General features: G+C 39.4%; 2 protein-coding genes across 2 annotated transcripts in view; one reads left to right on the top strand and one right to left on the bottom strand.

Annotated features, from left to right (window-relative positions):
- Positions 1-471: 471 nt before the first annotated feature.
- On the bottom strand, positions 472-11,610 carry dync2i1 (dynein 2 intermediate chain 1). The gene is made up of 25 exons (XM_042510403.1): positions 11,504-11,610; positions 11,228-11,281; positions 10,117-10,569; positions 9,660-9,870; positions 9,517-9,584; positions 9,148-9,375; positions 8,974-9,039; positions 8,520-8,570; positions 8,376-8,381; positions 7,553-7,784; positions 7,288-7,390; positions 7,059-7,188; positions 6,822-6,933; positions 6,639-6,727; positions 6,283-6,412; positions 5,914-6,086; positions 4,906-5,068; positions 3,701-3,814; positions 3,517-3,578; positions 2,435-2,486; positions 2,263-2,323; positions 1,849-1,948; positions 1,633-1,764; positions 1,079-1,302; positions 472-986 (listed from the first exon to the last, which is right to left on the bottom strand). The coding sequence occupies exons 1-25, from the start codon at positions 11,516-11,518 to the stop codon at positions 815-817; spliced, it is 3,201 nt and encodes a 1,066-aa protein (XP_042366337.1). The 5' UTR covers positions 11,519-11,610; the 3' UTR covers positions 472-814.
- A 485-nt stretch (positions 11,611-12,095) lies between these two features.
- Positions 12,096-14,425, top strand: part of esyt2b (extended synaptotagmin-like protein 2b) — a 42,075-nt gene continuing 39,745 nt past the window's right edge. Inside the window, exon 1 of the mRNA XM_042510306.1 lies at positions 12,096-12,852. Coding sequence (XP_042366240.1) covers positions 12,472-12,852 — 381 coding nt within the window. The 5' untranslated portion in view covers positions 12,096-12,471. The remainder of the gene's footprint in view (positions 12,853-14,425) is intronic.

The following is a 14,425-nucleotide window of genomic DNA, read 5'->3' on the forward strand; positions in this document are numbered from 1 at the left end:
AGGTGAAAACAGAGCTGTATTTCCCTAAATCATCAAAAGTTGTTATTTTAAAGATACAATTATCACAGAACAATGACCACCATGTTGGGAAATAACATTTAGAGGAATTATTACTCAACTGTTAATTGAACAAATTAAATATAAAAAATCAACTAATTAAAACACCAGCATTAATTCTCATTAAATCTTGGCTATGGTCCTTGTTAAACATATTATACTTACATGTGTTGTGTTTTTATTTGTTTGTGTTGGTCTTCTCTGTCCCTCATTGTACTGTGTTCCATATTGTAATTTAAAATTTGAAACTACTGATACTTTTTCACTTGCACCAAGGTTATGCGGGTTCAATTTAAATAACTGAGTTACAAAAACAAAAACATTTCTATAGCATTAAGTAACACAGCTATATAATATATATATATATATATATATATATATATATATATATATCAGTTTTTATTGTAGTTGATGAAATTAGAGTTGTTAATATAGTACAAATATTTGACATTATCAAATAGTAGAAATATTTACATCAACAAAGATTTACATCATGTGTTTCTTATAACGCCTTTATGCAAGATTGTGGTGCCCTATAGAAGATCTTTGGTATTAAGCTACATCCTTTTCATAGCTATGCTAATGTATTTTTTTAGCCATGTGTCATCAAATTAAAAGTAAAAAATTAACACACACATTCAATTTAAATAAAACATATACTATACAAAATGACTGTAACAAAAACAGATATATAAATCGATCTTTAGGCTCAGTCAGAGTTTAAAAATTCAGAAAATCCTTCAGAAAATGCCATGTTTCAGAAGGCTTCAGTCAACACACTCTCCAACTTCTCCTCTTCTGCAGTTACGGGCACAGTCCAGTTTCTTGTGAAATACTGCATTTCTATCTTTCCCGACTCGTGTGCCAGTGCTATTCCTGAATATGTGTTTTGTTGTCCTGAGTCTCCAAAAACGGCCATGGCTGTCACCCTAAGGACAAAGCAGAAAATGATCACCACATGTCAACATGACAAATTTAAAATCCCTCAGAAAAATCATCCCTCATGTCTGCTCAGTGTTACCTGTCAGAGTCCATTCTTTCAGTGACCACAGGCTCAGTGTCATTTTTCAGCAGGTCCCATATGTGGAGGTTAGAGGCTGCATCGAGGACACAGAAGACTGTCGCTCTGGTTTGGGCCCACTGCAGCGAGACCACTGGTTCACCAGCTGTGCTGTTTTTCCACTCTGCCACAGGCTGCTCATGGCTGACTGCATGCAGCCTGATGCTGCCGTCCCCACAACCCACCTGGAATAAAGGCAGGGAAAAGTATATTATATTTACATAAACCAAATTATGTTAAATCTTTACTTATTGTCCTTACATTTTTTGTTTTATTCCACGCAATGTAAACTGTGTTTACCACGCCAATAAAACCATGTTGAATTCAATTAAATGCCTTCTGCCGTATTAAAAGGCGTTCAATGCAGCACTGTTTCTGTTAAAATAAATGTTTTGTTATGTTTTGTTGGGGCTGAACGCAGACTAAAGCAGCATATGATATGAGATCACGATTTTTGGGGAAAAAACTAAACAAAACAACAAAAACCTTTTTAATGTCAAAAACCACATTCTCACCAAGAACATGTGTTGTCTGAAGGGAGAAAAGTGGATTGAGCTGACATCAACAGGTCGAACTCCGGCTTCCTGAAACCTGTAAAACTTTGGTGGAGCCTTCAAGCCATGACTTGTTTCATGATTGACCAGACCCTAAACAGAAATGACATAAAAACACTGTCAGAAATGACACAAAACAACTGAAGGGACATGTTCAGTAGACAAGATAATGCTCACCATGTTGGTGCAGATGAAGAAATGATTGGAGTCTGTTGGAAGGAATTTTAAATGAAGTGTCAGTAGCGGCCCTGCTTTCGCTGCATCTCGTGGTGACCCCCTGAGAATCAGACAGAACAAGAGAGAGAGAAAAATGCCAAACCAGAGGTTAAATGTTGCAACATTCCCAGCCAAAAACAAACCGTGCAACAGCAGAACATGACACTTCATCACATTCACACTGCACACATATGACCGCCGATATGTTCCCCTCAGATGTTGAGGTGACAACAACAGCAGCCCCCCCAGAACATAACAAACAAGATCGTATGACCACGAAAGAGCAGCTGTGTTCTGCTGGGAAAAGACATTGTGGGATATTTTGAGCCCAGTGCTCGGCAGTGACGGATGGTCATCACAAGCTATCAATCTCACCTCTCAGCGGTGAGGAGGTGGGAGCTGTGAAGTAACTTCACTTTGCCCCCTGGCCGGAGCCCTGCAGGAGAGAACCAGACAGAGAGCGAGGCTGAAGGTGGTGCCACATGTGGGAGAAAGATGAGTATGTTTGTGGAAAAAGACCGAGTGCTCTAAAACGTGACTGCCATACCTAGATCTGTTGGAGAGCCAGCCTCGTTGGCTTTTGGGAGTTCGACTACCACCTACAGGGCACAGAGAGGAAATCATGCAATCCATCAGTGCAACTTAGCGCTGTGTGTAGAGCAGGCATTTTCGAAATCACCCGGATGACAGGTTTTCAACACAGAGCAAATATATACGATGAGATGAGATAAGATAAGACAAGATCCCCAATTAGAACCTCAATAGGGTAAGATAATGTCAATAAAAATGAATAAATAAAGTAAAATATTATAAAATAAAATCTATACACCTTTCACTTACACAGATACTATACCTGCACAGGATAAATGTAATGCACATGATGTGTAGTATTTTTAGTGTAAAAATATAGAATATGTAAATACTATGCACAGTAAGCAATAGGAATACTGCACAGTAGGCAATTGCACAGGAATGTTACACAGAATAAACATAAACGATATGGATAAAGATATGTGTAAAGATGGTGATGTAAGTGTTTGTATATTTGTAAGTGTTACATATGAATGGATCGAGGAGAACGTGTTATCACTGAAAAAAAGCTAACATTGGATATCACTTATTTTTCCCTCTATTATTCTTATTTTTATGTAGAATATTATCATGTTGAAAGTTTTGAAACTAAAATCCCCATCATTTTTGAGGATAAAACCCGGAAGAATAATGTTGCATGTAGTCAGTAAGTTAGCTGTGGACTATAACTTTATTAAAAGCCTGTATCTGTCTACATTTTGGCCATGAAATGATTCCTGAATGTGTCTTAAGGGCACAGACTCAAGGGCCCCAAGTGTACTAGGAGCCCTCTCTTGCAAAATGTCACTCAAATCAACACATACTAACCAGAAAGAGATTCACAATTACTGCAAAGAGGTGCAAATGAAATGCAAAGAGATGCGAAATAACCACAAAGTAAGTCATGCTGAATCTGAAAATATGTGTATCATATCTGCATGTTTAGATCTGATAGCGTTATGACTCAGAGAAGGAGTGCAATTATTGCTGTGGCAATCAGGCTTTTAAAGTACTTTAATAGTGTCTATCACAGCACATCTACTTTGTTGCCCAACTTACCCAGAAATTTAAAACCCCACTTTCATCCAGAGAAGCCAGCTGGAATGACAATCCTGACGACTCTGGATTATGAAACAGAATAAATATAATGCCCACTGTGAGTGGCCGAAACACGTGGAATATTTATAAAATGATACACAAGATCATCAATCAAAGTGTTAACCACTCCTAGACCATTCCATACCTTCCTCGGATGCCAAGAGAGGGACCTCTGACCTCAGCCCCCCTGCCACAGCGGACGGGACAACCTCTACAGACGTCACAGATGAGAAATGGCATGAACCAGCCATCACTGCGTCTGTGTTGACAGGGTGACAACAGAGCGGGTATCAGCACACACTGAATCAACACCACTGTTATGTAACAAAACAACCTCTGAACTTTACATGAGAGAAAGGGCAGAGGCTGTCCTGAATCACCGTAAACAGTTAAATTAGGACGTTTTCCTCTTATTGACTGCTGACATTCATTTTCGCGCAGTGCGAAGAGTGAAATACACAACAAAGATGACCAACTGAAAGATCAAGGGGCTTTATATTCCCAAAATAAAGGCAGACAAAAAAAGCTTGGTAAAAACACATGCTTGGTGTAAGGTTGCAGAAATTAGCAACATCAATGACATGCTATATTTACGGGCTTCAAAGACATTCATTTCAATTTCCTTAAATACATTAATTTACAAAGGACTTAAATATTTTTTCTAACCTTGTGTCAGCATTAACGTTGCATGTTTTTTTTTGTATTTACTTAATGCTTTATTTATACGGCAGTCTCCTTAAGATCTTCAAAACTGGCTGGAAAATTCCCCGTGCAATTGTTCGATACCTTGACTTTAAGACTTTATGTAAAACTATTATGTGGACTTTTAAATCAGTTTTGAATTTTTTTTCGTTTAGTCTGTCAATTCATCCATCCATTTTCTACTATTTTATTAAGGAATTATTGTTTTATACTGCTGGCAAGTTATGACAGAAATATAAGATAAATATCAATAAAGTAATGCACTTTGTAAGAAATTCTGGGTCTTATTGTCCAAAAGGTTTTTTGAAAGATATTTTTAAAAATTATTTTCACATTTCAAATAGAATCTAAATCTACATCATCATATTTTCATACTTTAGCTAGTATGACCATTAGACAGTTATGAAATTGCATACTATGTGGTATCAAAAAGTGATTTAAAGTGAACTTACACTAAAACAAGAGGGAAAAGACACAAACATTATCACATAAAACACAGAAAAATGACATGAATGAAACTGTCACATCTTTAGTAAAGTCTCAGCTTCATACTCTGTAGCATAAACAGGAATTCATCTGTGTTATTGTCTTCTAAATCAGCCATGTCCACATACTGAAACTAAATCTAACTTTTTATCTGTAACATACCAGTGGAGAAGGTGGGCTGTCGGAGAGTCCACTCCTCCTCCCCTATCTTCAAGCGGTAATGGTCATTGGCGTGCTCCCTGAGGTCCCACAGCACCACAGAGCCGACTGATGTGCCTGCAAACACCAGTATGGCCTTTCCAGGGCTGAAACAGCAACACTGCACCTGCATCAGGGAACATTAAAACGGGTTACAGTCAGAGTTTTGTGTCGACGATTTTGGAGATGTGAGAGGTGAGATGACTTAGGCTCCTCTGTAAGTTACTGGCAGATTTGCATTCAGACCAGAAAATTGTTTTTGGTGCATGTTTCATTTGAAAGGGATAGTTCCTATCTTTGTAGGGTTGTATGAAGTGTTTTTTTATGGTCAGTGTATAAAATACAGTAAATGGTTTTTGGTTTGTCCCCAGTTTGCAGACACAGGCAGGAATATTGACATAGAAGCGATGTACTGCTGTGGATGGGGTGAGCATTGAAACATATTTTAACCACTTAGAAAATAAAAATATCAGTTATTTATCTTTTCACTGCTTTACCTTGCAGTCAAACAGCCATTTTTGACATGAAATGGAAGCTGTTTGCTCACTCATCTCACCACACTCCTTTGATATTAATAGTAATTTAAGTAGAAGTTATGGGAGCTGCTAGTTAACCAAACCTTGATGGGTTAGCTTGTTTGTGTTATTGTGTGACTTTGGTGAGTCAGAACTGATCCTTTCAAACACCAATACTGGTTGTGAGAAACAAAGTCGCCCACCGCATACTGAAGAACTTTACTGTGACACTATTCAGAGCGAGCAACACGTTTCCCATCTAAAAAATACATTGCTTAGCTTCTGTGGTGTCCTGCTTCTCTAAACTGGCTTTGTGCTGCACGAACACCTGCTTATTATCGTTTAGTGTGTTGAACTACTCAAATCTGAGCAGATAAATACGTGTCTTGCTCTATCAAGGTTTGATAAACTTGAGATTAACTTTGGTTTAGGTGAAGAAGGAACTTGAAAATGTCACCTCAGATTCATAGACGAGGACTTTTTGAGGTCTGGACGGCTCCCAAATGTTCCAGATGCAGATGATGGTGCAGCTGTCCAGACGCACGGCACTGGGCTTAGCTGTAGGGCTGTGCACTGACATCATGGTGTGCCTCTGGACCTGAGAGAAGTGCACCAGGCTGATGGAGCGACCTGCAATTGATAATCAAACATGGGGCAGTCCCCTGTGAGAGCTAGTAAAGAAGCGTAATCAAACGCTGGTTTATACGACATATTCTGAACAATTATTATGGTTCACAAGTTACAAACTAACAGCTGATAAACTGCTAATGGTGGTTCAGCAGTACAATTAGTGCAAATGTGAGATATCTTTGGTCGCGGTGTGTACCATAAAGAAAAGGCAACTTAGTGTTGAGCTGTAAACTTCCATCGCTGAAAGACAGTGTGTCTGTTTGAGACTTCAGCTTCCTCAGGGATTTTCTCTCAGCTCGATCCTCCTCCAACAGGACAGCCATGACCTGGATTTAAGTCAAGAAGTGTAACACTTTCAAACTTGTGTATGAATATTCTATTCTAACAAGCATCCTCCTAAAATATTTTATAGAAATTTTACATGTACACTCTAAACATGGCATAAGCTTTAACCTGTTATGATAAACTGTAATTTACTTTACCGATACAAATTTCGTGCCTAACCCTGAAAAAAACAAACAAACAAAACCTATGTATAAGTAAAAAGATAACCTGAGAAGCTGAGCGCAGAAACGCTGTCAGGCGTTGTGAGTCAATGTTCAGTTCACTTTTGTCTCGTGCCTCTTGGGAAAGGTTTGGATCTGTCAAAACCAAAATAACCAAATAACCAAAACGTTATTGAAATGTTAACATTGGGTTAATCCCAGAAAAATCTTTTTAACAAGCTTTTCTTACCACCGCAGGCTCCATTATGCTCTGGAGGGTGCTGCGTCCACTTTTCACACACCTCTATCTCCTCTGTCTGGATGTCTCTGTCTGCATTATCCTCGTTACACTGAACGTATGCCTAACAAGAAAAGATGTTATTCAAACATCGTCTATAGCTAGTAGAACATTTAACTTTCCTTTTTCACAATTATGTGTCACAAGTATCTGTGGAAAATAAAAGAGACAACAGAAACAAATACTGACCTGCTTCGTGTTTGCAGTTCCAAAGGTTCTGATATACATGTCATATTCATTAACAGGTGGCAGATCCAAAAGGGAGACCGTCATTGAGAAATCCAGATCAATTAAGCGAAGAAGCTCTGTGCTGCGTTTCCTGCAGTCACACAAAAAAGACACAGATTGATACCCACGAATATCCAATCATATTACAAACCATTTAACATGAATAAGTTTTAACTATGAGTTAACTTACTTCTGTTTTGTTGCAACTTTCTTGCTGACTTCGCGCTGCTTTGCTGCCACAAAGTCGATAAACTTCCCACGTTGGGAGGCTCTACTCTGGTTCTTTTCTGATCCTATTAAAACAGCAGCAAGTATGCATTATATCCCCTATATTTCTGAAGAAAATATGCAGACATTGACTGATCAGAAAAATAAAAACACTGTAACACCCAATGACACCAAGTACTTTAGTTAAAATAAGCTTTGAGTTGATAAGACAGAAGAACGAACTGTACCTCTGGACCATTTAGGCCGTTCTTCGTCCTCTGTGCTGGTGTTTTGTCTGGACTGAGCTGTTCCGACCCTCTCGTTCTCCTCATCTATGGCTCTCTGAATTGCTTCTATTTCCTTTCTCCTCTGCGCTGTAAGTTCCTCCCTCTCTTCACCTGACTCTGGATGCTGTGGCTCCTTTTCATCCTCGTCTTCATTTGCACTCTCATCCATCTCCTCAAAATCCTCCTCATAATCCTTTAAACAGAGAAATCCCATCAGTCATTACAAACAATCAGTGTTGGAAAGCATTTTAATACATTTTCTAAAGCACTGTACCTAAGTACAATTTTGAGGTTCTTACACTTAACCCAAGTATTTTTATTTGATGTGGCTTACTGCTTCTACTCCACTACATTTCAGAGGTAAATATAGTAGTTTCTACTCCACCACATTTATCTAATAAATGTATTTTCTTCCCAAAATTCAGATTATGAATACAAAATATAAATCAACTCATAAATTCTGATGTCTAAGATTAAGCTGCCCAGCAGTATATAAAGTAATTAAAATTAGGTCCGCCTTTACTAGCTGCAACATTCAAGTAATGAACACATCATTGCATCAGTAATTATAATCAAATATTATACAGTTTATTCTAAAACAAGACATTCAGCATAATGTCTACTTTTATTTTTGGCACTTTCACTATATTTTGATGCTAATACTTTTGCACTTTTACTGAAGTAAAACTTGCCCCAACACTGCATACAATATGTTTAAAACAACAACAAAACAAAAACAAGATGTTTTAAATTGGATGCACTTGCAAAAGCTCAGAATACTCACCATTTTCTTTGAACGTAAATCGATTATGGCATGCAAAAATAACACAAAAACAAGTAAATGATTGTTAAAACATACTGATGAGACAACAAATGAATTTTGTTCTATGATGCATCTTATTTCATACTTAGATGGCTGTATTATTACCTCAAAGTCATCTTCATATTCCTGGTCAGCCAAATCTTCATCATTGGCAGCCTGCAGACGTTACATAAAGTAGAAAATATATGAAATATTTAAATACAGGTGCAGAAACTCTTTGGGATGATGCAGCACTACAGTGAGTTTGGAGTTGAAAGTAATAAGGAAAAGGAGTGCATACTAGCATGCAGTACAGACACACTAAACAAAAACAACAATTCCCCTGCCACCTTTTTTCTGTTTCAGCTCATAACTTCATATAAGCTGCTGTAGCATCAGCTGAAATATGGTTTGTTCTCATGCAAGCAACAGAAATATAGGAGAAAGATCAAACTCTATTTCCACTGCCATCATATTGTTTATGTTTAGCCAGTTACAAATGAGAATGCAAAAAACACAACTCCTATATATAAAACAGAAGAAATGCAGAAATACACAGCAAAATAAACAAGCATCTTACAGGCTCCTCTGTGTCTCCTACATCTTTCACACTAACTGTCTGGAGCTCAGATACTACAGCTACATCCTGGATCACAAAATGACACAAGGAGAAAAAGCCATACAATCCATTAGGGATCCATACAGCGAAAATAAAAAGATCTCCATGTTTGTGGGCAGTTTATGACATACACACCTCTGTTTTAGTCTCATGCCTGTGACTTTTGTCAGATGCCGCTTTCTTGGAGCTGGTCCTGTCTCTGTGGTGATTTCTTTCCACCTCCTCCTCCTCTCTGTGCCTTCTCTCTTTGTGTTTGTCCCGTTCTTCTCGCTCACTGTCACCACGGTGACGCCTGACCCCTTCACCTGACCCCTTCAAGTCTTGATACTGCCTGGATTCGCTGTCATACTTCCGCTTCTCATCCTGGAGAACAGCCAAAATCCACACAAGCAAAATGACGTGACCAAAGGAAACTACGTCTACTTACAAGTAGACAAGTCACAACTCTGAAATGAAAAGCTATAGACTTGTGGGAAAAATGCTAAATTATTTATATATGCTTACATGATGTCCACTCTCTTTGTGTCTCCTTTCTCTCTCCTCTTTATGTCTTCTCTCTTCTTCTTTGTGGTCTGAAATCAGAAAGACGTGAATGCTGCCCCCACACTGAAATAATAAGATATTTATTCACACTGCTGCAACCTTACCTCTGTCCTCCTTCACATCCACATGCTTTCTGTCTTCATGTCTCTCTCGTCTTTCTTTGTCACTCCGCCTGTCTTGATATTCATCTTTGTGTCGCTCTCTTTCTCTATGCCGATCTCTCTTTTCTCTTTCTTGCCTTTCTATCTGATCTCTTTCTCCTTCTTCATTTTCCTTGTGTCTCCGTCTCTCCCTCTCAGTCCTGTGCTCTCGTTCCTCTCTCCTTCTTTCCTTGTCTCTCTCTTCCCTCCTTCTGTCCCTGTCCCCATCGTTGCATCTCTCTCGGTCTCGTTCTTCTCTCCTTCTTTCATTGTCTCTCTCCTCCCTCCTTTTATCTCTGTACTCATCATTGTGTCTCTCTCTGTCACGTTCCTCTCTCCTTCTTTCCTTTTCTCTCTCTTCCCTCCTTTTGTCCCTGTCTTCATCATTGCATCTCTCTCTATCTTTATCCCTTTCTTTCACCTTATCCCTGTATCTTTCTTTGTCTCTCTCTTCCCTCCTTTTGTCCCTGTTCTCATCGTTGCGTCTCTCTCTGTCCCTTTCTTTCTCCTTGTCTCTGTGTCTTTCCCTGTCCCTCTCCCTTTCATGCCTTTCCTCTCTGTCTCTCCTCCTGTTATCATCATCGTACCTCTTTCCATCTAACAACTTGTCTCTTTCCCTTCTCTTCTCCCTGTCATCTCCTTTATCCCTTTCACCTCTCCTGTCCCGTGAGCCCTCTTTCTGTCGATCTGCATATCTGTCTCTTTCACCATCTTCTCTTCTTTCCTTTGTACTCTCCCTTTCCCTGGGCTTGTCGCTCTCTCTTCTGGACTCCTTCTCCTGATCTCTGCGACGTCTTTCTATGGATTCCCCACCACGGTGCTTTCTGTCATTGTCATCTCGCCTCCTAACATAATCATCAGCGTGTCTTTCATCCTAAAAAAAAATAAAGAAAATAAAATAATTTATATTATTGGGATGTAGTTTTGTCTGTTGGTACAAATCCAGCCTCCCTGAGTGACTGAAGGAAAAGCCTGAGCCTCCCTCCACCATTAATAACCAAATTCATTATATTCACAGCAAAAGAAGATAATTGGGCTGTTGTGCCTGCCAAAAAGCAAGGGAAAAGTGAGTTATCACCAAAACAAACAGTTAATTTCTAAGCAAAATTGCAATTCTTCAAGCCATGTGTGCACTTCAGCAGAATGTGAGTGCATGGCAACCATCCATCAATGCCCTCACTGCACAAGACTGACAATAATAACCCATAATTTTAAGTGAGATATTTAATTAGGTTTTTTGGTGAAATATCGATATTTAAGCTTAGATTTGGTTATGTTTTCTGATGGAGGTGGTGGTCGCACATTAAGTGTGGACCATCAGTAATCTGTATATCCCACAATAAATTCTTTTTCCCCCCATGCCTTTCATACTTAAAAGTTGTGTCCTTCCCCATACCCAAAATAAAAAGAAACATTAGTCACTCCCCAGTGCTTAAAAAATATTTGATGTGCCGTTCCCATTTTGCACTACCGCTTTCCCTCTCATAAATAAAGAACAGTCCCTTATGCACTCTAAACTCTCTGTAACTTACCCTGATGTATCTTTTGAGGTCAGCTGGTCTCCATGTGTCTTCCTTGGTTATTTTCTGAGTAAAATAGTTTTAGTCTTCACTGAACGACCATACAAATGTTAATTTAAAGACAACATGAACATATTTTATGACATCAAACAAAATCGATGCCAATCTGCAAGGCAACGTCAGACAACTAACGTTTGATAACTACCACAACAAACACGACATTTTCTACTGAAAAAACATTCCCCAGCTTTGGTCCACATACAGCAAACTCACAGATAAAGCACTTACCTTGTCGCTATACATGTTCTCATCAGTGTTTTTATATTTTAAAGTCTTTCAAATGCCAAAAATCAACTCATATTTTTGTAACGACGCCGCCATGATGGTAAATCTCTTGTGCGCATGCGCAGTTCGTCGAAACCAGGGAGTCCGCGTCACTTTAGCATGGCAACAGATTTACTTATCGACCGCAGAGCAACCGCTGGAATCAACGGCAGTTGCCATGGTACCGGCGCAGTCGATGACTGTATTTAATGACCTAATGGTGTATTTTTTAACAAACAGTATTAAATATTGTTTAAACGTTTTTTTTAAATATTAACACTAATATATTTCGAGCCGCCACGTGTGTTTAGGTTCATTTTGATGTTTGCTATGAAAAACCGATCGATGTCTCTGTGCTCGTCATATAACATTTCCACCGGCTCTGGCACTCTGGCATTTGAGAGCATGGCAAGCTAGCTGCGTAGTACCGCGTAGTACGGTAATTAACGCTCATTATTTGAAATACACCCAATTATGTGTGTATTTTGTTAAGAATGTAACTTGACAAGTACTTCAACGTTACTGAAGTCCTACTACAAACTGTGTTTGTAGCTAATGAGCGCCAGGTGGCGGCGTTTGTCGTTTTTTAGCTCGGCCTCAGGCGCCACTGGTAGCGCACAGTGCATGATCCCTGTGTGTTTTTGGAAACCAGCATTTCTAACCTGTGTGAGGCAGAGCCAGGAGGAGAGCTGTGGACTGGACTGGACTCAGCGACACATCTCAACAACACTGAATGCATTTACAAGCTTTTAGTCGCTTTGGAAACTGAAGTGGTCAATGCCAACGGTTCCCCCGACGGCGATGGGCTGGTGTGCAGGTGAGCCAACGTGAGAAGAGGCTCCCCCGAAGGAACCGCCTCGCACATGGGAACCGTGTCACCAAACCTTATCCGCGATTTAACACTTTGAAGACGGACTCTGGAGCACAGAGACATGTCTAGAGACAACATGACAGATGTACGAGGCGCGCATTCAGCTAAGGAGAATGGACACATCGCTCCCAGCCCCGCTCAGCCCAACTTTCCCCATCCATCAACGGGGGAAATACCCGAAGACACCCCGGTGTCCTCGACCAGCGAGCTGACCCAAACCTGGGTTCATGTTGCTAAAACATTTATACTTATTTTTCCCATTTACGCATTGGGATATTTTGAGTTCAGTTTCAGCTGGCTTTTGATTGGACTTGTTATCTTTTTCTGGTGGAGGAGAAACATTGGAGGAAAGCACAGCCGACTGAGCCAAGCTATAGCTTTCTTTGAGCAAGAGGAGAGAAGTATCAAGCAGAGTCTCACAACCTCTGATCTGCCACCATGGGTAAGACACTCTGTGTAATACAGTAGATGAAACAATGTCGTTTATCCCACTTGAGCTTTTTCTCTGAACAGCATGTGGTATTTTTGTGAACAATATTTTTGAGTTTCCAGGAAGGTACAATCAGCTGACAGGAGCAGGAGGAGCAGAGTTGAGCTGTAAAGCTGTGATGAAGCAGCTGTCCCCCCCCCCCAGCAGTGACATTAGACTGAGTCCCAGTCTAAATACAGCAGGGCACAATGGTAAACCAGACACCACGCTGGAAGGGAAACATGCCCACGGGGTCCCTGTTATTTTGGGATTCACACTGCTATCTCTCTTGCAGTAACTCTATTAATGCAACACTTTATATATGCAAAATTGTTAGATAACATTGGACTTTTCTTAACAGCTCCACTGAAACCTCCTTAAAGACCTTCAGCAGCCTGAAACAACTCAGATAACAGAAATATATCTAAATACTAAGTGCAGACAGTTTCCCCCTCAAAATTCAAGTCGGTTCAATGTATTATTTGTCTTAGAGGGCAGTTTGTGTTGCAGCAAGTGTAAAAACATAATAGAATACATAAAGCACAAACAATATGACAGAAACATACAACAGCTGACATTAATCTTTACACAGGGTGACTTGCTCCTGTGCACATTCAGGCTCCACAGTAGCAGCAAATGAATGACTGGTTTTGAGAAGAACTGAATGTCTGTCACATAGCCATATGTTCTGTGACTTTTTTCTAGCACCAGTGCCTTTGAAATAAGTTTGTAAGACACCAAGCAATGTTTTCTGTCTTCTGGAGGAAGCTGGAATATAGAGTCAAGGGGAAACACATTAAAGTAATTGACTTGGCTTCTTTTTCGAGTGTTAAAACAAAGCAGTTTCCTCACTTCAGGATATACAATAGAGGTGGGTGATATGGCCCTAACACAATATCACAATATGTAAGTATTTTTGTGATAACAATATTCTTGATGATATGACAAAATGATAAAAAAAAAAAGTTATAATTAGTTACAAGAGCATAGAATTGCAACAAAATAAGTGTTATAGGTTTTACATGTCAGCATAATCATCAGTTTGCTTTTAAGTCTAAAAAACAAAACAAATATGATGTCATTTCTTAAATTTGTAAATAACAACAGGAGCTGGTGGCAATTTCGCTCTCTCAGCCATGCTTTTCTTTTTTTGTGAGACATAATTCCCTAGCTTTTAAAAAATTATTTTCCAAATCTACTAATTTCTTGCAATTCGAGGCACATTTCTTCCCTAGTTGCTCGTTGCCTTTTTATCCTATGTTTTTGAAAGAAATCACATCAGATTGCTCCAGGTTTCAAAGGGTTAACAGAGATATGCAGCCTGTGAAGCCCCTCCACATGTACCAGCTTGCCGTGTATCTTCTCAAGTGGAAATGGGAGTGAAAGTGAGATAAGTGTGTTCACTAAAATCCCGTTAGGACCCCAGAAGATCTCGTGTCCAGTTTGAAAATCACAAAGGGAGACAGTCTAGATTGCATTTAATTGACTGCTATCCAAGCACAAAACACTGCTCCATTGAACTGCAAATTAAAGTGAAGCCCGACAA

Source organism: Plectropomus leopardus, chromosome 21 (assembly GCF_008729295.1).
Source record: "Plectropomus leopardus isolate mb chromosome 21, YSFRI_Pleo_2.0, whole genome shotgun sequence".
NCBI classification, from domain to species: domain Eukaryota; kingdom Metazoa; phylum Chordata; class Actinopteri; order Perciformes; family Serranidae; genus Plectropomus; species Plectropomus leopardus.

Bases quoted from the DNA above. Each gene is read 5' to 3' on its own strand.
- dync2i1 (XM_042510403.1), bottom strand. The intron at 9,871-10,116 runs GTGAAAGAAAGG...AGAAGGAGAGAG, and splicing joins AAGAAAGATACAGGGATAAG to GAACGAGAGCACAGGACTGA. The intron at 6,413-6,638 runs GTTATCTTTTTA...ACTTAAATCCAG, and splicing joins TTCTGCGCTCAGCTTCTCAG to GTCATGGCTGTCCTGTTGGA.